This window comes from Mustela putorius, unplaced genomic scaffold, assembly GCF_011764305.1.
Source record: "Mustela putorius furo isolate JIRA1106 unplaced genomic scaffold, ASM1176430v1.1 tig00000129_pilon_pilon_pilon, whole genome shotgun sequence".
Lineage (NCBI taxonomy): Eukaryota > Metazoa > Chordata > Mammalia > Carnivora > Mustelidae > Mustela > Mustela putorius.
In genome coordinates, this window is record NW_025421290.1 from 39198734 (window position 1) to 39225566 (window position 26833).

The following is a 26833-nucleotide window of genomic DNA, read 5'->3' on the forward strand; positions in this document are numbered from 1 at the left end:
GCAGTAAAACTATATTCTGAGCTGAGTGGATGGAAAGAAAGAGAAAAAGTACAGCAAGGTCAGAGAAACTTTCAGGAAGTACTCATTTTTCCTTGCCCTGCCCACCCTTACCTATCGAGTCTTCTAAAATGTTCTAAAATCATCCTTCATCAGTCTCAACCTATTTTTCTTTAGGACTTTGCTACTTTGCCCCTAATGTTTCCCAAGATATGTAATTTACTCCTCCCTTCCTCCCTCCCTTCCTTCCCGCTCTCCCTCCCTCCTTCCTTCCTTTTCTTTATTTTCATTCATTCATTCATTCTTTCCCTAAGATTTTGTTTATTTATTTGAGAGAGAAAAAGAGCATGAAAACAGGGAGGGGGAGAAGCAGACTCCCCACTGAGCAGGGAGCCTGACTTGGGTCTTGATCCCACCCAGATCCTGGGATCATGACTTGAGCCAAAGGCAAAGAAAGGCTTAACCGACTGAGTCACCCAGGTGCCCCTGTAATTCGTTTCTTACTGAAATCACTCCAAAGGTTTAATTGCTGATTAATGTGGAAGGGTGTGTTGGCTAAGATTTGGTAAAGTCACAAAAAAAACTGCTTAGAAAAGTCTTAGAGAGGCACCTGGCTGGCTCAGTGGGTTAAGCCGCTGCCTCCAGCTCAGGTCATGATCTCAGGGTCCTGGGATAGAGCCCCACATCAGGCTGTCTGCTCAGCAGGGAGCCTGCTTCCCCCTCTCTTTCTGCCTATCTGCCTACTTGTGATCTCTCTGTCAAATAAACAAATAAATAAATAAATAAAGTCTCAGAAATAAGACCTGCTCCTGGTGTTACACTCATTATGTCTTCCACTTTCTCTCAGATAACCTCTAAAATGTCAAAGGGAGTCCTTTACCATCTCACAGGAGTAAATGTCTATGAAGGCTTTTGCACACATTAGTACTGTGATACTCACTTTATTGTGGCACTCTGGAACCGAGCCTGCAATATTTCCGAGGTATGCTTGTCGTTAATTCTAATCGCCTTTATTTAAAGAAATAAAGAAACTTACGTCATCTAATTCTTTCTCCACTTGGATTTTTCTCTTCTGGAATTGTTTTATTGTTTTCAGCTCTGTCTGAATCATGCCAATTTCTCTGGCTTTTTGATGAAACTGTCCCTCCAGCTCATTTATTTGCACAGTATACTTTTGTTCCTGCATGCAAAAATGAGTTAGGAAATGAGTTAGATAAAAGAGTTAGGAAAAAGAACAGAAACCCCACAGAGTTGTGTTCCCTTTGAAGCCTTGGGCCATATGTCTATCTTTGAAGAAATGTTCCTTTTTTATTTTTGCATAAAGTTTCACTTTTTGTTAGAAGATACCCAAGTGCCTTGAATAAGAAAAAAATTCTTAAATGAGCTGATCTTACACAGAAAATGCAGATAACTATTAAAAAGAGGTATGAGAAGACTAAGCACATCTTTAATTTGTAAGACTAATAATACCCCTAACCCTAAATTAAAATTAGTGAACCAAGAGATAAAGGAAGGGCCAATATCTCTAATAAATCAACAAAGGAGGAGAAGTTGGGAAAAAAGAAAGGAAGGGAAGAGGGAGGAAGAGAAGGCTGAGAATGAGGAGGAAGGGTAGAAAAGGAGAGAAGAGGAAAAAAGGAGGGAGGAAGTGGAGGAAGAACGGGTCAATAACACAATTTTTAAAATGAATGAAATACCAAAAAGAAAGGCAAATGACCCTCAAACCTGAACAAATGCTCAACCTAGCTCATAATAAGAGAAATACAAATTAAAATACACTAAAATACCCTTTCTAACCCATTATGCTGACAAAAATCAATTCTGACAATGTACTCTGGTATATTGTGAAGACATGGATAGGAATTAGATTTCTCAGAATACAGCATTTTGATAGATTTCGACTTTGGAGCCTATAAATAGTTTACGTAATTATATAATTATATAATTTTAGATGCACAATTTAATGTGATTCTAAAAGTCAAAAGCAAAATGTATTCTTGAGTTGGTGGCATAACCTCACAGGAATTATTTCGAATGGTAATATAATTTGATCATAGATCCCTATTGGTATATATCCTAAGGGGGAAAAGCACCCCCTAAAATCTTAAAACTGTTTCCACTAATCTATGTTAGTGGTAATATTGGTATTAGTGTTTTGTGACTGTGGGTGTATTGAGGTTTGAAACAACTACTCAATTATACCAATATCATTAAGAACAGGAGTTTGGGGAAAGCATCCCCCTTGGGCAGTGGGGGAGCTCATAACCTCGTGGGTAGCAGCTCTAACAGCAACAGCGAATATTAGGGATGGCAGCAGCTGCAACACGACCTGCAAGCCCAGAAGTTTTTCCAGAGCTTCTCAGATCCTCTGATTGATGAGGACCCCCAGGCAGCATTAGAGAAGCTGACTAAGGCTTTCGAACATAAGCCAGATGATGCACAGTATTATTGTCAACAAACTTATTATCATGCTCTTCTTGGGAATTACCATGATGTTCTTGCTGAGGCAAAGGAATCTCTTGCACTTAATCCAAATAATTCCACTGCTATGCTGAGAAAAGGGATATGCGAATACCATGAAAAAACTATGCTGTTGTTCTGAACTTTTCTAGAACAGGAATTAGATAGGGCAGATCCTGATTTCGCTGTCTAGATTAAAAGGTGTCAAGAAGCTCAGAATGGACCAATCCAAGGTGTCTGCGTCCCAGAGGATTCATCAGTCACAAATCGAGTATGACTGGTATCAAACAATATCTCAAGTAATCATTACACTTGGGATCAAGAATGGTCAAATCAAGAATGTTCAGAAAAATAATGTGAATGTGGGATTTTTCTGAAAATCTTTCAGAAGATTTTTCTGAAAATCCCTCCCTTCTGAAGAGGGGATTTTTCCTCTTCAGAAGGGAGTCTGGAGAGGATCACAGTTTGGAACTGAGACTTCTTCATCCTATAATACCAGAACAGAGCACATTTAAAGTACTAAAAAAAAAAAAAAAAAAAAAAAAAGAAAGAAATTAAAATGAAATCAAGACAGAGGCTGTGAGATGGGAAAAGCTGAGGGGCAAGGAGATGTGTCTAAACCAAAAACAGTTCATAGCAGACACAAGGAATTTATATCCGTCATCTCATTATGCAAGAAATTGGGATAAATTGGTCACTGAGATCAAAGAAGAAAAAATGAGGTGGAGGGAGGCACAGATTTTAACAAATTATTTCAGCAAATCTATCCAGACGGTTCTGGTGATGTGAAACGTGCCATGATCAAATCACTTCCGGAGTCTGGTGGTACAGTTTTGAATACCAACCAGTCTGATGTAGGCAAAAGGAAAGTTGAAATCAATTCTCCTGGTAATATGGAATGGAAAAGTACTAAATAAATTAATTTGCTATCACTGTATCGCAAAAAAAAAAAAGCCAAAAAACAAAAAACAGGACCTTTGGTGAGGGAGAAAGGAGACTCAGATCAAGTAATAAATCCTGTACTCCTGCATCTGAATTGAAAACATTGGTATGGGCTCATTATATAATCTTTTAAGAATACATATTTCCTACCTCTGTCCACTGAAAAGCCATAGAAAGAATGGACAAACTCAGTAGCACCACTACTACCAGATCATTTTTTAAAAAACATAATTTTATGTTATTTTTGAGCTTCTATACAATAAAGTGTGTGAGCTTTAAAGTCACTGAACTACTGAAAGGACCTATTCACTTACTCTTCTGTGCCTTAAATATCTGAGCTTGCCAGAAACCTGACCATCCAGTAAGTGAAAGCATTAATGTACCTACACACTCACCAATTTTTCCTTCTCCTCTTGGGCTTTTTCTTTTGTTTCATTCAATTGTTGTTTCAGTTTTTCAATCTGTAGAAGTTGGAAATATAGAGTCAGGAAGGTAAAGAAATTGCCCTGTATCTTACCTTTATTAAGTAGCCTAGTATTTGCATGATATTGAAACTTATGTTTTAGTTGGAGAGAAGAGAAAAGGGGACATATTCCATGCCTTCAACCTGCTATTGCCAGTTCTAAAACCTGGCTATCATCAGATTTGCTTGGATAACCAATATTTTTGTGTTAAAAAAAACAAAAACAAAAACAGGGGCACCTGGTTGGCTCAGTGGGTTAAAGCCTCTGCCTTCAGCTCGGTCATGATCTCAGGGTCCTGGGATCAAGCCCTGCAGCAGGCTCTGCTCAGAAGGGAGCCTGCTTCCCCTTCTCTCTCTCTGCCTGCCTCTCTGCCTACTTGTGATCTCTCTGTCAAATAAATAAATAAAATCTTTTTTTAAAAAACCACATTTTGTTTACCATCTGAACCGTTTTTAAGTACACAGTTCAGCTGTGTTACATATATTCACAATGCTGAACAACAGATCTCTAGAACTTTTTCATCTTGCAAAACTGAAACTCTATATTTATGAGACGCTCATTTCTTTTTTTTTTAAATTTTATTTATTTATTTGACAGAGAGAGAGATCACAAGTAGGCAGAGAGGCAGGCAGAGAGAGGGGGGAATGCAGGCTCCCTGCTGAGCAGAGAGCCCGATGCGGGGCTCGATGCGGGGCTCGATACCAGGACCCTGAGATCATGACCTGAGCCGAAGGCAGAGACTTTAACCCACTGAGCCACCCAGGCACCCCTGAAACGCTGATTTCTTCTCCTACCTACTTCCCGGCCCTTGGCAACCACCTTTCTGCTTTTCATTTTTATGATTTTGAGTGCATCAGAGACTTCATTTGAATAGAAACATACAGTATTTGTCCTTTTGTGACTGGCTTATTTCATTTAGCATTATGCCCTTGAAGTTCATCCCTGTGTAGCATGTAACAGGATTTCCTGCCTTTGAAAGTCTGCATTATATTCTATTTATGTATTTACCGCATTTTCTTTATCCGTTCCTCTGTCGGTGGACATTTGCGTTGCTTCCACCTCTTGACTGTGAATAATATTTTAGTGAACATGGGTGCACACATATTTCTTCAAGATCTTGCTTTAAATTCTTTTGGAAATTTACCCACAAGTGGATTGCTGGATCATGTGATAATTCTATTTTTAATTTTTTTGAGGAACCTACATACTGTTTTCCATAATGGCTGCACCATTTTACATTCCCACCAACAGTGCACAAGGGCTCCAATTTCTCTGCATCCTTCCCAGTGCTTGTTATTTTCTATTTTTCTGACAGTAGTAGCCATCTTAAGAGGCATCAAGTCATATCTGACTGTAGTTTTGATTTACATTTCTCTTATCTGGGTAGCTGTTTTGAAAAAAAGTTTCAAGAAGAGTACAAAGATTTCTCATATACTTTTCACCCAGTTTCGCCCAATGTGTTGTCCCTCTCTATGTATGCATAGATAGATCTAAAATATGAATATATGAATACATAAATGATACACATTTTTTCCTGAACTGAGTAACTTTAAGACATCATGCCTCTTTACCCCTAAATACCTTAGAATATATTTCCTAAGAAAAAGGACATTCTTTTAGCACAGTAATCAAAATCAGAAAATTTAACATTGATATAAGACTGTTGTTTCATCTATAGTCTATATTCTAATTTTACCCATTGTCCTAGTAGTGTCCTGTATTGCAACTTATATTTTTCTGGTCTAGAATATAATCCTTGATTATGCATCACATTTAGTTATCATGTATCCTAGTCTCCTTTAATCTGGAACTGTTTCTCAGACTTTGTCTTTTAGGGTCTTGACAGTTTTGAAGAATAGCAGTCAGAGTTGGGGTTGTCTGATGTCTCTGCATGAGCGAATTCAGATTATGCATTTTTGGCATATACTGTCTAAGTGATGATGTATGCTTTTCAGTGCATTACATCTGAGGTAATTGATGTTAATTTTCATCGGTTGGTTAGACTATGTCTTCTAGGTTTCTCCACTTAAAAGTTACAACTTTACCTTTTATAGTTGTTAAAAGTTGTTAACTTTTAACAAAAGTTAAAAGTTCCTAACCCTTTTATAATTATTAAGTAATTTATGGAAAGATACGTTGAGATGATGCAAGTACCCTTCTGCTCATCAAAATTTTACCATTAGTTTCAGCATCCACTGAAGATTCTTGATTATATCAATTATTACCATGATGCCAAATGGTGACTTAACTCCCCCATCCTTTTTAAAAAAATTTATTTAAATTCTAGTAATTAACATATAATGTAGTAGTTGTTTCAGGGGTACAGGTCTGTGATTCATCAGTCATATATAATATCCAGTGCTCATTACAACACATACCCTCCCCAACATCCATCACCAAGTTACCCCATCCATTTACCCCTCTTCCCCTCTAGCAACCTCATTTGTTTCCTATGATTAAGGGTCTCTTATGGTTTGTCTCCCTCTCTGGTTTCATCTTGTTTCATTTTCTCCTCTCTTCCCCTATGGTCCTCTCCTTGTTTCTTAAATTCCACATATCAGTGAGATTGTATGATAATTGTCTTTCTCTAATTGATTTATTTTGCTTAGCCTAATACACTCTAGCTCCATCCGTGTTGTTGCAAATGGCAAGATTTCATTTTTTATAGATGCGTAATATTCGTGTGTGTGTGTGTGTGTGTCCTGCATCTCCTTTATCCATTCATCAGTCAGTGGATATCTGGGCTCTTTCCATAGTTTAGCTATCAGGGACATTGCTGCTATAAGCATTGGAGTGCAGGTGCCTCTTTGGATCACTACATTTGTATTTTTGGGGTAAATACCCAATGGTACAACTGCTAGGTTGTAAGGTACCTCTATTTTCAACTTTTTCAGGAAACTCCACACTGTTTTCCAGAGTAGCTGCACCAGTTTGCATTCCCACCAACAGTGTAGGAGGAGGGTTCCCCTTTTTCTTCATCCTCGTCAACATCTGTTGTTTCCTGACTTGTTAATTTTAGGCATTCAGACTGGTGTGACATGGTATCTCATTGAGGTTTCGATTTGTCTTTCCCTAATGCCAAGTGTTGTTAAGTACGTTTTCATGTGTTTGTTGGCCATTTGGATGTCTTCTTTGGAGAAATATCTATTCATGTTTTCTGCTCATTTATTGGATTATTTGTTCTTTGGGTGTTGAGTTTGATAAGTTCTTTTTACATTTTGGATACTAGCCCTTTGTCATTTGCAAATATCTTCTCCCATTCCATAGGTTGCCTTTTGGTTTTGTTGACTGTTTCCTTTGCTGTGCAAAAGCTTTTTATCTTGATGAAGTCCCAAAAGTTCATTTTGCCTTTGTCTCCCTTGACTTTGGAGACATGTCTAGTAAGAAGTTGCTGTGGTCAAAGTTGAAGAAATTGCTGCCTGTGTTCTCTAGGATTTTGATGAATTCCTATCTCATATTTAGGTCTTTCAACCATTTTGAGTCTATTTTTATGTATGGTGTAAGGAAATGAATGGTCCAGTTTCATTCTTCTGCATGTGGCTGCCCAATTTTCCCAACACCATTTGTTCAAGAGACTGTCTTTTTTCCATTTGATATTCTTTCCTGTTTTGTCAAAGATTCATGGATCATAGAGTTTAGGGTCCATTTCTGGGTTCTCTATTCTGTTCCAATGATCTGTGTGTCTGGTTTTGTGCCAGTACCTAACTCCCCCATTCTTTGGAAATTTAATAATTTACTACATTCTACTGTAAGGAGTAGAATGTATTTTTAAATTTTATTCATTATTTATTTAGTAAGGTATGTTTTATTAGCACTGTGCACTCATGGACTTATTTCTTTCAGTGGATTATAAGCTTTTACTATCATCATTTATTTTGATTGTTTCAGATTTGGACAGGGGGAGCCCCTTCAAGCTAGTACCTGTGCTCTTTAATTTTAAGATTTTATTTTCAAGTAATCTCTATACCCAACATGGGGGCTCGAACTCATAACCTTGAGATCAAGAGTCACATGATCCACCAACTGAGCCAGCCAGTTACCCTGCCTTTTAATTTTCTTACTCACCTCTTACACAGGTGATTACATACATGATTCCAGGCTTATCTTTTACTTTCCCTGCTTCGGTCACGGAATCGATCATTTGTCCAAGGCTCCTAGTATGTTTTAGTAGGAAAACTGAGTAGCTTTTGAAACTAACAATTCCTTGACATGGTTATAGAATCAGAGGACACATAGTGAAATATTGTTGTAATTAGACTAGTTTAAGGAAAAGTAAAAATTCTAAGATATAAACTGTGACAGTTCTAAGTCATATAAGTCATGTGTGAAATATGAGATTTTGTGCATGAACAAAGCCTTAAATGCAAAAACACTAATTTTGTTCAAGGTATGTTTCCAAAACACGTTTCATTTCTAATATTTCTATAATTAACATAAGACTATAAACAGTTTAAATAAAACTTAATGACACATTTCTAGGATATAGTAGAATGAGTAACACAACTATAGGAGAGCTAGTTAAACAGGATATATTGAATCTACTTTACATCTTCCTTCCAAGATAGTCTCTTTGGTTTTAATGGGCATCTGCAATTATAAGAAAATTATGTTATTTGCTATAACCAGATGCTGACGTCTGATATATGAAGGCAGATGAAAATCAGGAAATACAAGTGACACTGATAAACGAAGAGCAATCAGCTAATGCAGGCCACAAAGCTTCTATGTATTTGGAAAATTATTTGACCTAAAAGCTTACTTTAGAAAAATACTTTATAGAAGACAATTTTAATAATGCCTACTATTGAAAGAGTAATTTTTAAAATGGAAATTGCCTAGAAAAGAAGGTAAAAAAAATAACAGTAGTGCATAAAAATTTCTTTAACAAAATTCACATCAAGACAAATGTTCAGTTACCTGATTTCTGTAATATGCTTTCATGCTCATCTTAAACTAAGTTTTGATTGGTATTAACTTTTTCTAAGTATCAGTACACTCACAAGCCTTTCACTTATGCATGCAAAAAATATTTTAATGAGCGCCTACTATGTGCCATGCCTGTACTAGGTGCTGGAGATGTAGCACCGAACAACAGTTTAAAAAGCCTCCAATTCCTGGGCGCCTGGGTGGCTCAGTGGGTTAAGCCGCTGCCTTCGGCTCAGGTCATGATCTCAGGGTCCTGGGATCGAGTCCCGCATCGGGCTCTCTGCTCAGCGGGGAGCCTGCTTCCTCCTCTCTCTCTCTCTCTCTGCCTGCCTCTCTGCCTACTTGTGATCTCTGTCTGTCAAATAAAATAAATAAAATCTTAAAAAAAAAAAAAGCCTCCAATTCCTTTATTTCTGTGAGGTTTCATTCTAATCAGGAAAAGAGACAATAAGCAAATATACAAGTAATATTCATGCAGCTCATAGACCCAAATGGGAAAGAGAAGAATTTGGAGTTGCACCTAAATTCCACTTTAACACCCGTGAGCTGTGTGACTTTGGGTGACCCAGATAGAGCGTAAATTGGTATCTGTCCTTTGGAAAGTCAATTATCTATAAAATGGCAATGATAATAGTAGCTACATGGGATTATTAAAAGTCTTTAATGAATTGCTTTTTAAGTCATTAAAAGTATTTATCAATATCAAAAAACATATTAGTCAGGGGCATCTGGGTGGCTTAGTCAGTTTAGCCTTGGGACTCTTGATTTCAGCTCAGGTCATGATTTTGGGGATGTGAAATGGAGCCTTGTGTCTGGGCTCTGCGCTTGGGGCGGGGGGGAGTCTGCTTGAGAACTCTCTTTCCTTATTCCTCTGACCATTCCCCACTGCTTGTGTAAGTGCTCCATCTCTCCACCCCCCTTATATAAATAAATCTTTAAAAAAACATACAGGTCATAATCTATGCTCTTCTTAAAATAAAATGGATCATAATGTTCCCTTATGACCATCAATCTTTATTTCAGACAAGAAAACAATGGGGGGAGCACCTTGGTGGATCAGTGGGTAAAGCGTCCTCCTTTGGCTCAGGTCATGATCTCAGGGTCCTGGAATTGAGCCCCGCATGAGCATCTCTGCTCAGTGGAGAGCCTGCTTCCCCCCTCTCTCTGCCTGCCTCTCTGCCTACTTGATCTCTCTCTCTCTCTGTGTGTCAAATAAATAAATAAAATCTTTTAAAAAAAAGAAAACAATGGGATAAGGGCTGAAAATAAAAGAGCAAATTCTAGGGATGCCTGGGTGGCTCAGTGGGTTAAGGCCTCTGCCTTTGGCTCAAGTCATGATCCTAGTGTCCTGGGATTGAGCCCCGAATCAGGCTCTCTGCTCAGCAGGGAGCCTGCTTCCTCCTCTCTCTGTCTGCCTCTCTGCCTACTTGTGATCTGTCTGTCAAATAAATAAAATCTGGGGCACCTGGGTGGCTCAGTGGGTTAAGCCGCTGCCTTCGGCTCAGGTCATGATCTCAGGGTCCTGGGATTGAGTCCCACATCGGGCTCTCTGCTCAGCGGGGAGCCCGCTTCCCTCTCTCTCTCTCTGCCTGCCTCTCCATCTACTTGTGATTTCCCTCTGTCAAATAAATACATAAAATCTTTAAAAAATAAATTAATTAATTGATTAATTAATTAATTTAAAAAATCTTTTTTTTTTTTTTAAGAGCCAATTCTAACAGTAAAGCCATTCAGAAATAACATACTGCTTCACATATGACAGAGATGGTTACTGAGGCTCAGGAGAGTTTCTACCTACCTACCATATTATCTTTTTCCTGGTCCTGCTTCTTCAGGTAACTTAATACAGACATTGTGTCTTTTTCCATTTTATACTGCTGTTTCTTTAAGTCCTCATTACTTTTTGCCAGTCTCCGCGAAGTATCACGATACTCAATCCTAGAGAGTTCTGTGACTTCCAGCCTGGCCTCCCAAAGGGAGGCATTGGCCTTGGCTCTGTCCACTGCAGATTCATCAGCTTTTATTATCTTCCTGCATGGGAAGAGGACATTGACAATATATAACCATTTCTTTACTATATTAGAATTATACCTTTCTTTTTACTACTATTTGTTTGGTTGGCATTGCCTGGCACATATGACCAAATATTGTTGGGTGAATGAGTTAATAAGAAATACACATTTATAAAAAAAAAAAAAAAGAAATACACATTTATGATAAGGGAATTAAGTGGGTGACTTTTTGGAAGGGGGAGCTTTAGAGCATTATTCTAAAGGACTGGAAAAACAAAGAGGGGAGGCATAAGTCACATTCATTTCGTAAATCTTTCACATCTTTTCATTTACTTCTTTTTCTCATATTTGATCTGTCACTTCTGTTCCTACTCGCTCAGTTTTAGACCTTAGTTTTCACTCCTGCAAATCCATTACCTTAGTTTCCCTTTTGCATGATACTACATTCATAGTGTAACTCTAAGTCCATTGCTCTGTAATTTCCATGTACTCCAACTCCAGTTTTGGTTTTGTTTTAGGTTGTGTGTGTGTATGGGGGTGGATTTCCTTGGACAAAAGATCAAGTCACTAGGATGAGTATGTTAAATGCTTTATTGGCTGGTGCTACAATGTACCAAGCTTCAAGAATGGCTGAGAAACAAATGATTATCATTTATACAGAGGTTAAAAAAAAATAAAAATAATAATAGTAGGGTGGAGGTTGGGGTACCAGCTGGTGGGTATTAGAGAGGGCACAGATTGCATGGAGCACTGGGTGTGGTGCCAAAATAATGAATACTGTTATGCTGAAAATAAATAAAAAATAAATTAAAAAAAATAAAGTGTCTCTTTGAGGAATAAAAAAAAAATAATAGTAAAGTATGTCTTCAAGGATTAAAATGATAAAAGGAAAGTTTTTCAAAACAAAGATTTATTATATGAGGATTAACCAAAAAAATGTCCCTTATATATGATAGGCACTGGATGCATAAATATTTAGATAATAAGTAAGAACTTTACCTGTATTTGAACTCTAAATATTTTCACACGTAGATCAGTGGGGATCTTTCTATACTGTCACCCTCCATCCCCACCAACTCCTGGTTCTCCATCCCTTTCCTTTCTGTTCTCTTCAAATTAAGGCCAGCCCCACCTCCAACCCTTTAACCTGTTATAGCTTTGACCTTCCTTTCCAGCATGATTTAGGCAGTAGTGATAGGCTGCCTTGCTATAATCATCCAATTACTCCCTGAAGGTATCAGGTCTAAGCTGCTCAGAACAGTTCATGCACCTAGGATTTCTCATAAAGCAACCACTAATACTGACTGTAAAAACAAAGCAGAATTTCTCAAACTATGAGTCATGGAAAATCCAAGGAATATAAGGTCTGTTACCCTCAATGTTCCTCACTGTTGATAAATGTACTGTTGATACATGGTCAAAAATAGAAAACATATGTTAGTGAGTTCTGAGAATGTGATAAGCCCTTAACACTTTAAAAAAGTGTAAGACTGGGGCACCTGGGTGGCTCCGTTGCTTAACTGTCTAACCCAGCACGGGTCATGATCTCACTTCGGCTCAGATCCGGATCTCAGGGTCCTGGGATCCAGCTCTATGCTCACTGGGGAGTCTGCTAAAGGATTCTCTCTTTCTCACTCCCTCCTCACTCTGCTCATGCTCTCTCTCCTTCTCATATAATTTTTTTTAAAGTGCTTAACTATGCAAGTATGTAAAAAAGAAAGAAAGAAATTACACTGCAGAAGAATACTTGTATTAATAGAGGGGGAGAGCTAAAAATAAATAAGTACACTGGGCTATCATTTTATAAAGAAGAAAAAGAATATCCCCAAATGATAGTAGTGGTTATCTTTGGATGATAGGATTACAGGTGATTTTTGTTTTCTACTTTGACTTTCCATGCTTCCTTAACTTTCTGTACCGAGCATGTATTACTTTCTTTAAACAAGTTACCTTATAAACTTTACAAGTTTGGGGATTCCCTTTTGGTCCCATTTATAGTGATTGATGCTGGACACCATATGTGATTCCCATAAACCCCAAAAGTCACCCATAGATTCAACGGCAATCTAGCAGCAACTCCAAGTGTGGAAAGGGTTAGTGCTAGAGCAATGCCAATGTTCTGACCAGCTTGGGGAAACCTGAACAATTACCCAATTTGTTCACATCTTTTAGGTTTTCCTTTGAACCAAAAGGAATCCTTCAAAAAACCCAAGGAACTACTTCTTCAATCACCAAGAGATTCTCTAGATGTTTAAGATATTCTCAACTACACTACAGTGATCTCTCAGGCTGGGGTGGGAGGGTAAAGAATGAACCCAGAGCATAGTTCCCATGGAAAAAAGAGAAGATTCAAGTTGAAGCATATACAAACAGACCCCTTAATTTATTTAACAAATAATAAGCAGCTACTATGTTCTAGGATCTCTGCTAGGTCCTGGAGATACGGTGAATATGCTTAGTGCTTATTCTAGAGAAGCTTACAATCTTGAGCAGGGGTTTCCAAGCCTGACTCTACTGACATCCTGAGCCAAATGATTCTGTTTGGAGAGCAGGTGGGGGTGTCCTGTGCATTGCAGGATGTTTAACAGTATCCTTGGTCTCTACCCACTGGACGCCAGTAGTACATTTCCCCAGATGAGAACCAAAAATGTCTCTAGATAGTGCCAGATGTACCCGGGAGCCAAAATCGCCCCCAGCTGAGAACCATTGGTCTAGAGCAGTACTGTCCCATGGAACTTTCTGTGGTGACAGAAATGTACTATATCTGGGCTGTCCAATACAGTAACCAGTAGCCACATGTTGAAATGTGTATGAAATGTGGCTGCTACAACAGAAGATCTGATTTTTAAATTCTAATTTTAATTTAATAGCCACACATGCTGATCAACACCCCACAGGACATTTCATTGCTGGTCTAGTGCTGGTCTAGAGGACCTTCATTATACCAAGAAATGTTATCCTGACCTTCTGTTCTTCAGCGTCAGAACCAACTATTCCCCCCCCCCCATTCCCAGTTCTGTGGTTTTTTTCACGATCCCCTATTTCATTTGCTCCTGTATTTTACTCTTTGGGAACTTATCTGCCTCCACAGTTAATGCATACACATAGGCAGGGGCTGTGTCTAAACTACTCAGGGTCCCAAATCTCACACTCCATTGGTTAGATCGAAGCAGTACAGTTTCGCATGCATTTGGGGAATTTTGGAATAACGAGGCTGTCCTGTTCAGAAGCCAGGAGAGCAAGAGAAAGGCAGTTGACCAGCCGGCCAGCCCCAGGGCCCCACTTGTTCCAGCCCCGAATCCCCAAGGGCAGGCTCAGGGAGAGGGGACCCCACCGTGGCTTCTCCTTACTTCTTGTCTTTGCCTTTGCCTTTACTCTTGCCTTTCCTTTTATCCTTTCCCTTGAACGGCATCTTGGCTTCACCAGGGGCCCGAAGGTAGCGCTTGTTTCTCCACCGCCTCCCCGGCGAGGCTCCGTTTCTAAGGAAACCAGCACGCCCCGCGGGTAACGTTCCGTCCCGGTCGTTGCCCGTGCGCGCGGAGAGCGCACGCGCCCGTGACGTAGCCCCGACGCCGTCGCCGCAAGGGGCCCGGTCCACGGGCCGGGCTCGGGGGCGGGGCTGAGATCGCGCCCGGGGCGGAGGGCGGCGGGCGGCCGCGCCGTGGCGGCGCGCGCGCGCGGTGAGTGTGCGGGCGTCGGGGATGCGATTGGGAAGGCTCCTAGGCGGGGGTTCGAAACCGCCCGGTCCGAGGCCGCCGCGCGGCGTCCTACAGGCCGGGCGTTTCCGGCGGCGCGACGGTCGGGACGCCCAGCGGCGGGCGGCCGAGCGCCCCCTGCACCGACTTTGCAGCGTTTCCCCCCTTGCCTCACGCCGCAGCCAGCGTGGCCGAGGCTGCCCTGCTCCGCCTCGTCCTCTCCCGAAGCTGCCCTCTTGACTCTTTTGGTTTCCGCCTCCCTCGCCCAGTTTCTAACTCTGGCTACTTCTGGAAGGGATGGCGCATTCTGCGGACTTGCCAGGCCAAACTCTTTCTCGTGAGGCCGTGGAGGACTTCTCCGAGAGCCGTGGTTGGGCGTGCGGCCGGCAGCCTCCTCTGGGCAGCGCGTGCGGGGCGTCCGAGAAAAGTGCTGTCGGCTGGGGTCGGAGGGGCTCCGACGAGGACAAAAGTGTTGTCACCTGGGGTGGGAAAGGCGGCGGGGCCACGACAAGAGCTCTGGGGACAGGCCCATTCTGTCCTGTGTGTCCGACGCTGCCCGTCCAGTACGGCCCCGGAGTCCCATTTGCTGATCCCTTGGTCTGCAAGTTGGAACTTTTTGGCCTTTTGGTTTTCCGGGTTTTGGTTCTTTGGGTTTTTTTTTTTTTTTTTTTTTTCCTGAGCACACCTGTGAAAAGGCGTACTCAGAAGTATTGTTCTTTTGTTTCAGAGGAGGAGTTCTGTGATTGTGCCTTCATTCTGTGAGAGTTAGTCATTGAGGGAATTCTGCCTGCCGGAACAATGCTTGGGAAACATGTGACAGAATTCTGGGTGCCTTAGGAAACTTGTGACTGAAGCTCTGCTGTGCGTTATCCTACATTTCAAATTGAATTTAAGGTTTCCTTGAAAACTTCCTTGTACATCTTCCCTCTCCATTTCTCCAGGTCTTTGTCCTGATGCTCCCTTCCTTTTTTTTTTCCCCCTCTAGTTGTGTAGCTTGTGTTTTTTAATTCTGTGGATAGAGAGAACATGCTGACTTGTTAATGAGCGCTGAAAATGCCTTTTTTTTAAAAGATTATTTATTTATTTATTTGACAGAGATCACAAGTAGGCAGAGAAGCAGGCAGAGAGAGGGGGGAAGCAGGCTCCCTGCGGAGCAGAGACCATGAGACCATGACCTGAGCCACCCAGGTGCCCCCCCTGAAAATGTTTTTTGATACAGTGTGTGTTAGCATGATTTTAGCTTACCTCCCCCAAATCGTTTTTTAAGAAGTATTTATTTGACAGCCAGCCAGAGCAGGAACACTAGCAGGGGGAGTAGGAGAGGGAAAACAGGCTTCCTGCCAAGCAGGGATCCGGATGTGGGGTTCTGTGCTGGGACCCTGGGATCATGACCCCAGGGAGGAAGGCCTAGGCTTTGAGACTGAGCCAGCCAGTTTGCACCCTCCAGCCCCCACTTTTTTGAGTATAGTTGATTCTCAGTGTTAAAATAGTTTCAGGTGTACAACATAGTGATTCACCTCTATAGGCTCTGCTGTGTTCACCACAAGTGTAGCTACCATATTTCACTGTGAAATACTATTACAGTATCATTGTATTTTCTGTGTGTTATCATATTCCCTAAGTCCTCTTTGTTCCCATGATTTATTCATTCCGATGTAGGAAAATGGTGGGGTTTGGAGCTGATGGCCAAGAAAGAATTCTTGAGACATCTTTCGTGGAAAAAGATGGTTTTATTAAAGCACACGGACAGGACCTGTGGCCAGAAAAAGTTGCACTGGAGTCATGAGAAGTGGCCGGTTATTTTCAAGTTGGGAGGGGGTTAGGGATAGCTTAAGTCTCTAAGGAATTTTGGAAGCAAGGTTTCCAGGAGCTTGAGGGGCCTAGATGTTGTTTGAAATAGGTCATTTATTACTGTCTAGTAAACCCTTAGTCATGAGACCCTTCAGATGTGTATCAGTGAGCCATATCCTTGGGGGATGATTACCAAAATATATCTTGGTGGGGGAGTAGAGATAAGGGAAGTTTCCAGAGGAATTTTTATATATTAAAGTAGACCACAGGATCCGGGGGGGTTGGGCTAAGATTGCCTTTTGCCCTTAGCGACATCGAGGTAGCTGATTTCCTAGAAGAATGTCACTCTGCCTGTTTCAAGAACTTGTCAATGGGTTGTAAGTAGTAAGGCAGTTTAAGAATTTTTCTTTCTTTCTTTCTTTCTTTCTTTTTTTTTTTTTTTCCTGCTCTTGTTTTCTACATCATTCCCCCCTGGAAAGTTTTGACCCTTAAATCTTTAAGGTTCTTGAGGTGGACGGTCTCATCTTCTGTAACTTCTTCCAGCTAAATAGAGAAGTAGAGCTGTCCCTACCTATGGGCCAACATTGGGCTTCTATACAGAGAAGTTACAAAAGGCAGAGACAGCTGAATCCAAGGGAGAGCACATGTATGAGTCTCTTTCTGGTGACAGGATCATCTATCAGCTTGAAGTTTCGGCAGTGATGGAGTCTATGTACCAGGTGGAGAGACATGGGAGAAAACAGCAAAATGTGATTAGAATAACAAAAAAAGTCCTAATAAGAGTCCTTTGACAGTTGACAAAATTCTTCTCTACTCCAAGAGGACTCATTAAAGGAAAGAGAGGGATCATTTAAAGCACCAATTTGAGGGATGCCTGGATGGCTCAGTTGTTCAGTGTCTGCCTTCAGCTCAGGTCATGATCCCAGTGTCCTGGGATCCAGCCCCGAATCAGGCTCCCTGCTTGGCAGGAAGCCTGCCTCAATCTCTCCCACTCCTGCCTGTGTTCCCTCTCTCACTGTGTCTCTCTCTGTCAAATAAATAAAATATAGAAAATTTGAGTATTCATATCAGTTAGAATACCAGAATTTATTTTTTTTTTAATTTTATTTATTTATCAGAGAGAGAGAGGGGGAGAGAGTGAGCACAGGCAGACAGAATGGGAGGCAGAGGCAGAGGGAGAAGCAGGCTCCCGGCTGAGCTAGGAGCCCGATGTGGGACTCGATCCCAAGACGCTGGGATCATGACCTGAGCCGAAGGCAGCTGCTTAACCAACTGAGCCACCCAGGCGTCCCAGAATACCAGAAATTAAATTTAAATTTTAAATTTGTGGTTATCTGGAATATATACACAGCATTCTGTTTTTACAACAGCGCAAGTTCTACCTTGTGTAGCACTAAAACATCTAGTGTTATTCTACTTTGTAAAACTGCTTTATGCATTTATGTTACTCAAGTATTTAATAGAGAAATGGCATTTTTGAGTGTCATTTAGGGCTTTGTGTATTTATTAAGAGCTTCCATGTGCCAAACAACACCCTCAGTTCCAAAGAAGGAACAAATATGGATGCTAGGTGGTCATACCAATGAAATAGCAGAATGTATTGACTGTTGCTTAAGATTTGGAAGTTTAACTGGGTTGGTAATGGTTTTGATAACGCGTCTGTGCATCCAGGCATAACTCAGGGTACTGTGGCCTATCCAGCCTGGGGAACTGGCCTAGAGAGTACTAAAAGTTCAATCTAGACTCCTTATGAAAAGTTTCAGCAGCAGATTTTAAAGATCTATATGGCCAACCGCTATTCTTGCTGAGCTTGAAAATAGACCAAATTTGTTAAAATTGAACTTGTTTTACAAATTAACCTCAATATATCCATCTCTGGAAATAATGGTGATTTTAGAGAGAAAAAATATTTCAATAACCCACCTTGTTATCAATCTTGTTAAATTCTAGTTCTGATTGTCTTTGAATGTTTGTTGTTTGCCTAAGCTAGACAACTTGAAGTAACTTCAGAGAAATTGCCACAATAGCTCATGTATAGACAATCCTTCCTGGTTATTCTGTGGGAATAATAACAGGACCCATGGGCATATGATTATTGGAACAGCTGCCAAATGGAATTGATTCCCCAACAACTCTGTAACTTAACTGTCTCCCTGACCAATTCTGTGTGGAAGGGTCCGTGCTCCGCAGGGAGCTGGCCTCTCCCACTGACCTCTCTTCTCTCATGCTCTCTCTCTCTCTCTCTCTCTCTCATTCTAATAAATAAATCTTAAAAAAAAAAAAAGTATATACCCCCACTCTACAGGGTTAACTATGGACTTGTGGAGATAATGGATGACCCCACCTTCCTTATGACTGGATTAGGTGATCTGCTGCTCTTTCCCGAGGGAACACTTCTCCCATTTGCCAGTGATTCCTCATAATTTGAATACTGTTAAGGACAGACCTCAAACAAAGAGGGCTTCTAGATGGTTTTATTCCTTAGTTATATTTATTCCATGAGTTACCCCTATTATATAAAATTGCAAATAAAGGCTTTAGCTGAGCATAGATCAGCTACCTTTCATAAGGAGTCTAGATTGAACTTTTAGTACTCTCTAGGCCAGAAGCCAAGCCAAGTTCTTGCCATCAGACATGCCTTCAATATCTGTAGATTTGGGTGAATTTCTCTTCCTGAGGCCCCCAAAGTATCCTGAGGTTCTTGCACCTGCCAGGAATTGACTTTCTTTATTCATCTGGTAAGACTGCTGGGAACTCTGTAAGCAAGGTATCAGGCCAGCATTTCTAAGGGGCTTTATGGCTCCATGTTTCATAAAGGCAGCCTCAATTCCTAAAAACTCTTTAGTCATATCTGAGTCTATGAATGTGTCTCTCAAATATGACATTCCAGCAAAGCCTTTTTAAAAGGCTTTGTAAAATAACCAATGTTTCCATTGGTGTTCTGTTACAAGGAGAATAGATTCTTACTAAACTTATGAAAAGGACTATGATTGCCATGAAAGAAAGAATACTTACTGAGACCTTTGAATTTCACAGGGTTCTGGTAGAAAAGTTAAATGCTTCAGTGTGTTCACAAATGAATACTTTATCAAATCTTTTTCAGTTCATTTAGTCCCATGTTACTAATTCTTGTTTAGTTTGAATCTAGCCTTTTAGTTAGTTCTGGAAATTCTTAATCCATTTCAGTTTTATGATTGTAAAGATATCAAATATCTGTTACTTGTCAAAAAAAAAAAGTCCTTTATATGAATCTCCTTGAAGACAAAACTCATTTTTTTTTTTTAAAGATTCTTTTTATTTGAGAGAGAAAGTGAGCAAGAGAGCGCAAATGGGGAGTGGTAGGGAGAGGGAGAAGCAGACTCCCTGCGAGCAGGGAGCCCAAGTGGGGTTCGATCCCAGGAACTTGGGACCATGACCTGAGCTGAAGGCAGACGCTTAACCAACTGAGCCACCCAGGTGCCTCAAAACTTATTTTTCAAGAGAATAAGAACAATTAGAAATGACAAAAACTCAGAAATGGACATTGTTAATGATCTGATGAGAGTTCATTATAATGCAGTTGACAAGGAAATTCAGTTATTTCTGTGACAAAGAACACTTCAATAATCAGAATATTGAGTGATAACCCTTTTTTTTTTTTAAGATTTTCTTTGCTTATTTGACAGAGAGATCACAAGCAGACAGAGAAGCAGGCTCCCCGCTGAGCAGAGAGCCCGATGCAGGGCTCTATCCCAGGAACCTGAGTGGGGACCTGAGCAGAAGGCAGTTTAACCCACTGAGCCACCTAGGTGCCCCGAGTGATAACCTTTTACCAGAACCAACATACCATATAAAGAAGCCTAATTAGTCAGAGACTTCATTTATAATTTAATTCTTGGGGAATCTTGTTTAAAACCTTAGAAAATTTTAAAGCACATGCCTTAATAGGATTACAGATCATTAAAGACTTGATAAAGACAAAACCTAGAAACCTGTTTGTCTGGACAGACAAAGGAGAAAACAACTTTGTTTATATTTTCTTATCTAGAGCAGACCATGGTGCCTGGGTGGCTCAGTGGGTTAGAGCCTCTGCCTTCGGCTCAGGTCATGATCCCAGAGTCCTGGGATCGAACCACATATCGGGCTTGGCAGGGAGCCTGCTTCCTCCTCTCTCTCTTCCTGCCTTTCTGCCTACTTGTGATCTCTGTCTAAGAAATAAATAAAATCTTTAAAAAAAAAAAAAAAAGCAGACCAACAGTCCAAGAAAACTTGTCTTTTTAACAGAGAAAGCAGAATTTCAATCTTATACCAGTGTATTTTTAAAATCCATTCATTTCAACCTTAGTCCATCCTGACCACACATAAAATTCCTTTTCAAAGATTTCCCTTGAAACCCTTCTATAGCTTTCCCTTGCATTCAGATTTTGTCCCAAGCCATGTCTCTACGAACAACCAGTGTCATTTTAGGACAAAATTACTTTCTTATACCTTCAACAAAAATGTATTTCTATTCCTTGTATCTTTCTTACACATACAGAGTTACTTCCTTTATTTCTCAGTCTTAATTACATTTTGCAGAATTCTGACTCTTAGAAATTTAGTTTCCAATGAAGACTAAGTAGTAACCAATCATGAACTGTTACACCAGAATTCTTTAGATAATGAATTTATGAATCAGCTAAGCACAAAGCATGTTTTCCAACAGACCCAAATATCCCTTTTTAAAAAGATTTTATTTGCCAGAGATAGCACCAGCAGAGGGAGAAGCAGGCTCCCCACTAAGCAGGGATTCCCATGCAGGAATTGATCCCAGGATCCTGGGATAATGATGTGAGCCTAAGGCAGACGCTTAACCAAGTGAGCCACCTAGGTGTCCCACGTTTTTGTTTTTGTTTTTTTTAGATTTTATTTATTTGACAGAGAGAGGGAAAGAGGGAAGACAAGAGGAGTAGGAGAGGGAGAAGCTGACTTCCCACTGAGCAGGGAGCCCAATGCCTGGGGCGTGTCATGTGGGGGTTTCAATCCCAGGACCCTGGGATCATGACCTGAGCCAAAGGCAGACACCAGACACTTAACGACAGAGCCACCCAGGCACCACAGACCCAAATATTCTTATAGTTTCTCTGCAATAAGAAGTCAAGAGCACAAACCTACGTTTGGTAATCAATGCTTTAGCCCATTATCCTATTTGGAAACTCTTTTTTTTTTTTTTTAAGATTTTATTTATTTATTTGACAGACAGGGATCACAAGTAGGCAGAGACACAGGCAGAGAGGAGGAAGCAGGCCCCTCGCCGAGCAGAGAGCCCCATGCGGGGCTCCATCCCAGGACCCTGAGATCATGACCTGAGCCGAAGGCAGAGGATTAACCCACTGAGCCACCCAGGCGCCCCCCGTTATCCTATTTGGAAAAGACCTAGATGTCCAATGAATTCAATCCCAATTTATCATCTAAGCAAAACATTAAAGTTTTCAGGTTACCGAAGGACTTTTGAAAGCTATCTTAACAATTACCCCTGAAAACTTTGAGACAGACAAAATTAACCATTTTAAGTCATCTATTTGCTAACAAATTGCAACAGAGGTAACATGGCTTATTTGACCTTCAGTAATCCCTGGTAAAATGAAAGTTGCATATTTAATGCTGGTGACGCTAGAGACATGTCTTTTAATTAAGCCAACGAAGTTAAATTAGTTAAATACTGAATTATGTTCCACCTGGGTCCACTGTAAAAGTCATGATGCCAGAGGCACTGAGGATGGTATAGGAACCAGGGAGCACCCAAGGTGGTGTAGGAACAGGAGGAGGGGATGAGCTGACACCATGGTTTTTTCCCCACCAAAGTGGAAATATGCAGTCCATGTCGGGCCACAGAAGACAGGGAATTTCCCCAAAACAAAGGGAGTTTGGGCAGCTATTTGGGAATATTCCTTAAAGTCCTGGTACTAAGGTACACTGCCCATAGTTGGCTCTAATTATAGCTATTAACCTGGGAAATGAGGGAGAAGCCTCTACCTCTTATTAGGAGGTGGAACAGTGAGAGAGTCAGAGTCCCCTTCATTAAGAATGGCCTGTGTTTCCTCTAGCAACCAGGGTTCTATCAGGAGGAGGCCTATTTAGATAATTATCATTTAACATATCAGAAGGGAGTTTACTAGCCTGGTTACTGACCAAACATGTTCTGCAAGAGGCCCTTAGGTCCGGGTCCTGATTTAGAGCCTTGATGGCCTGGACCTAGGATATCTCTGCTCCATTTGCCCTGTTGCCTGTAGAACAGATCTGAGATCCTCCTGAGGCCATGCAGTATTACAGACAACCAGTCCTTTGCTGAATTTTGCAATGTGAATAGTTTCCAGTGGGTTAAAAGGGATCCCAAGGGAGAGTCCTTGGGAACTGAAGAGAGAAGATCCAGTACCAAGAAAATACCCCTTACCCCCTGTTTTCCTGGGTGGAATCAGATGTTCCTGGTGTCAAAGTGGCCTGAGATGTCCCTTGAAAAAAATCCATATGATCACTGCCCTGCTGTTAAAAGGCCTGGGAGGAGGGACGCTAGGTTCTTTCCCCCACCCCCCACTTCGTCATCACATTCTGGACCACAAAATTGGTGCCAGTATATGGACCAAGATATCGTGCCTTAGAGGTCATGTTATAAGGACCATACCTTATTTTACCTTGCCTTAAAGGTCATGCCAGGAAGGACATGCTTTATTTTACCTTGCCTTGAAGAAGCTGAAGTTTTTAACCGATGGGAAACATTAGGAAAGTTTTACAAGGGGGAAGTTACCCAATCTTGTAGCTTAAGTGGTTATTAGAGGATATTGATCAAAAACAATAAAGATAGAAGTCCATCATGGTCTAAACAACATTCCAATAAATAGTCTTTACCACCAACTTCTCTAGGAACCATCCCCGATAGGACTTTAATTCAGTATGTATTGGTTTTGGCCAGTTCCAAGTGGCCAAAAGCAGCTAGACCAGGGATATGAAAGAGACCACAGACCAGTGAGGAGGAAATCTTGTGCTGGAGTCTTAAGATCAGCAGCCATACTAGTCTCTTAGGTCGCTGTCCTGTGCCCAAGATAGACAACTTTGTATAAGGACAGGAATAAAGAGAGGGCATCAGGTTTCTGTGTCTTATTACCATTCCAGCCAGGGTACTAACTTTTAGCCAAAAGGCAGGCTTTCTTCTCCCTGTAGCGTAGTTATGGGCTAGAAGATTGCAGCCTGAGTAATTGACATGAAAATGTTCCAAGAAGACCATACCCCTTTGAAAAGCCCTTGGAATGAAAGTAGAAGAGAAGTGAAAGTACTTAGCAAGTCTGCACTGAGGCTCACATTAGATGTCAAATGATGTAGGAAAATGTTGGGGTATGGAGCTGATGGCCAAGAAAGAATTCTTGAGACATCTTTCATGCAAAAAGGTGGTTTTATTAAAGCACGGGGACAGGACCTGTGGCCAGAAAAAGTTGCACTGGAGTCGTAAGAAGTGGCCCATTATTTTCAAGCTGGGAGGGGGTTAGGGATAGCTTAAGTCTCTAAGGAATTTTGGAAGCAAGCTTTCTGGGATCTTGAGGGGACTAGATGTTGTTAGGAAAAGTCATTTATTACTATCTAGTAAACCCTTAGTCATGAGACCCTTCAGATGTGTATCTGTGGGCCATATCCTTGGGAGATGGTTGCCAACATGCATCTTAGTGGGGGAGTAGAGATAAAGGTAGTTTCCAAAGGAATTTTTATATATTAAAGTAGACCACAGGATCCTGGGGTGTTTGGCCAAGATTGCCTTTTGCCCTTAGCAACATTGAAGTAGCTGATTTCTTAGAGGAATGTCACTCTGCCTGTTTCAAGGACTTGTCAATGGGCTATAAGTAGTAAAGAAATTTAATTTTTTCTTTTGCCTTTGTTTCCCACATCAGTTACACAGCTAGAAGCCTGCATCTCCTATTCCCCTTCACCTCTTTTGCTCAACCCTCCATTCCCTCCCCTCTGGTGGCTTACTGTATTTCTGGCGCACTTTCCCTCTGTTTGTATGTCACACTCTGGTGGGTCCATGGTGGAATCACCATACACTTGAAGGAATTTCTTCTGATATAGGATCCATAAAATTAGGATTAATTTTTGTGTGAGGTTCTGAAAGTACACACTATTGATAACTTGCAGAAAAGAGAGATTAGGGCATTTTCTATATAGGCTATATATTTGGAATGCTAAAAATTGGTTATTATATAATATGAAAGTCAGTCCAAGACTTCCCTTGTTTGAACACGGGCCTATAGACTCATTTATAAACATGAGAATTTGATTGTAACAAGATTATTTCTTAATGTACACATAATACTTTAAATTACATATACTTTGTAGTTTTTTATCATACATTTATGTTGATCATAAGTTTGATTTGTAGTTACAACTGTTGTGATATGGCTAAGAGAAATGCCCATATTTATACTATAGTAGAGGGGATCTAGAATTTGCAGTCTTCTGAACCTCACATTTTCTGCCAAAGAACTGGATATTATTATTTAGTCATCTGTTAGCAAGAAACATCTAATGATACAGATAGTAGAGTAGGAAGTTGCTATTTAGCAATTCATTTGATAACATTTCCTTCCATATTTCTGGTAGGTAGGTTTACTGTGAAGTTTCAGGATTATCTTGCTGAGTAAATATGCTTTGTTTTATTTCTTAGAATGCTAATGCTTTTAAAACTGGGAATAAGCCCCTTAAGTGTTTTGTTGACTTGGCTTTACAATTGTTTTTTCCCCCCAGTTTGTATAGTTCCCGGTCAGCATAGAAATGTGGAGTATCTTGGCTGAATCCTCATGCAGACAAGGTCGTTATGTTCCTGGTAGGTGCGACAAGTAACCTAATACAAGGTAACATCTTTGCTAGCTTAAAGCTCTAAATGTACTTCATATGCTCCTGGGTGGATTTTGTTGGTGTTTTTTTTCTGAATTGGATTCTCCTTGCCAAATGATGACTTTTCTCTTGTTCTGTTGATTGTAATATCAAGTGTAGAGTTGTTCAAAAAGCCAGATAACTTAGGACTACATATCAAAATATATATTTCCCGATTTTTTTTCATAGTATGTAGTATTTCTAATTGTCTCTTTTAGTAGTTCCCAAATTGGGTTTACTCTGTAAATCCTATTCTTGTTCCACCTGGAGACTCAAGTTTCTACTCATAAATCATCCTTGAAATCACCTGATTGCAGATGCAACTCTATAGGTGGAGGAAAGTAGGTGAACAACTTTTGATTTTTGTTTTCATAAAGGGTTTAGAATCATGCATAAATATATTATCCAAACAGTATCTGAAGAGACTAATTAGTGTTTCCAGATACCGTGGGGAGTCGGTTACTTTCATCTTCCTTTTTATTGTCCTTGGTACAAATACAGAATTCTTTTTTTCTTTTTTAAGATTTTATTTATTTATTTGACAGATCACAAGTAGGTAGAGGAGTGGGGAGGAAGCAGGATCCCTGCCGAGCAGAGATCCCGATGCTGGGTTCAATCCCAAGACTCTGGGATCATGACCTCAGCCAAAGGCAGAGGCTTTAACCCACTGAGCCACCCAGGCACCCCAGAATTCTTTTAAATAGGTATTATATTGTGATATTGACTAGTTCACACCCCCGCAAGGGATAAGAAATTCTGGAGATCAAGGGTTTACTGTTATCAATTTTAAAAGTAGGGTTTCATGGATTTTTTAAAAACATTAACTGTTTTATTTTTATATATAATTATTACCACTAGCAATTTATTTGTAAAGTATCCAATTTTTATTATCTGTCCATTCTGACAAAACCTTTACACAGGACTAAAAGTTCTCTAAGAAAAATTACACACTCAAATTTCAGTCTCACTTATTTGCACTTCGGTGTCATGAATCTGTCAGATGTTCATTTAAGAAATGTTTAGTGAGGTGGGGCGCCTGGCTGGCTCAGTCAGTTAAGTGTCCAACTCTTGGTTTTGGTTCAGGCTTTGATCTCAGGGTTGTAAGATTGAGCCCCACATCTGGCTTCCCACTCTCTACTTCTCTTCCCCCGCCCCTTCTCTCACTCATTCGCTCTCTCTTCTCAAATAAATAAATCTTTTTTTTTTTTTAAAGATTTTTTATTTATTTATTTGACAGAGAGAGATCACAAGTAGGCAGAGAGGCAGGCAGAGAGAGAGAGAGGAGGAAGCAGGCTCCCTGCCGAGCAGAGAGCCCAATGCGGGACTCGATCCCGGGACGCGAGATCATGACCTGAGCCGAAGGCAGCGGCTCAACCCACTGAGCCACCCAGGTCCCCCATCAAATAAATAAATCTTAAAAAAAAAAAAGTTTAGGGCGCCTGGGTGGCTCAGTGGGTTAAAGCCTCTGCCTTCAGCTCAGGTCATGATCCCAGGGTCCTGGGATCGAGCCCCGCATCGGGCTCTCTGCTCAGCGGGGAGCCTGCTTCCTCCTCTCTCTGCCTGCCTCTCAGCCTACTTGTAATCTCTGCCTGTCAAATAAATAAATAAAATCTTTAAAAAAAAAAATTTAATGAGTACCATCCGTATACCATGCTATCTGAGAGCTTGA

The 26833-nt window shown here is 40.6% G+C and overlaps 2 protein-coding genes across 6 annotated transcripts in view; one reads left to right on the plus strand and one right to left on the minus strand.

Moving 5' to 3' along the window:
* Window positions 1-14357, minus strand: part of BBOF1 (basal body orientation factor 1) — a 40329-nt gene extending 25972 nt beyond the window's left edge. For 4 of the 5 annotated variants that reach the window (XM_013058726.2, XM_013058722.2, XM_013058720.2 and 1 more), the window contains exons 1-4: window positions 14152-14357; window positions 10592-10820; window positions 3795-3860; window positions 1034-1177 (exon numbers count right to left, since the gene is read on the minus strand). In XM_013058726.2, coding sequence (XP_012914180.1) covers window positions 1034-1177; window positions 3795-3860; window positions 10592-10820; window positions 14152-14213 — 501 coding nt within the window. In that variant the 5' untranslated portion in view covers window positions 14214-14357. The remainder of the gene's footprint in view (window positions 1-1033; window positions 1178-3794; window positions 3861-10591; window positions 10821-14151) is intronic. The other variant, XM_004739295.3, reaches the window with a different exon arrangement.
* Window positions 14358-14415: 58 nt separating this feature from the next.
* ENTPD5 (ectonucleoside triphosphate diphosphohydrolase 5 (inactive)) overlaps window positions 14416-26833 on the plus strand; it is a 46880-nt gene continuing 34462 nt past the window's right edge. The window contains exons 1-2 of the mRNA XM_004739288.2: window positions 14416-14481; window positions 25036-25114. The gene's annotated coding sequence lies outside the window, so the exon portion shown is untranslated. The remainder of the gene's footprint in view (window positions 14482-25035; window positions 25115-26833) is intronic.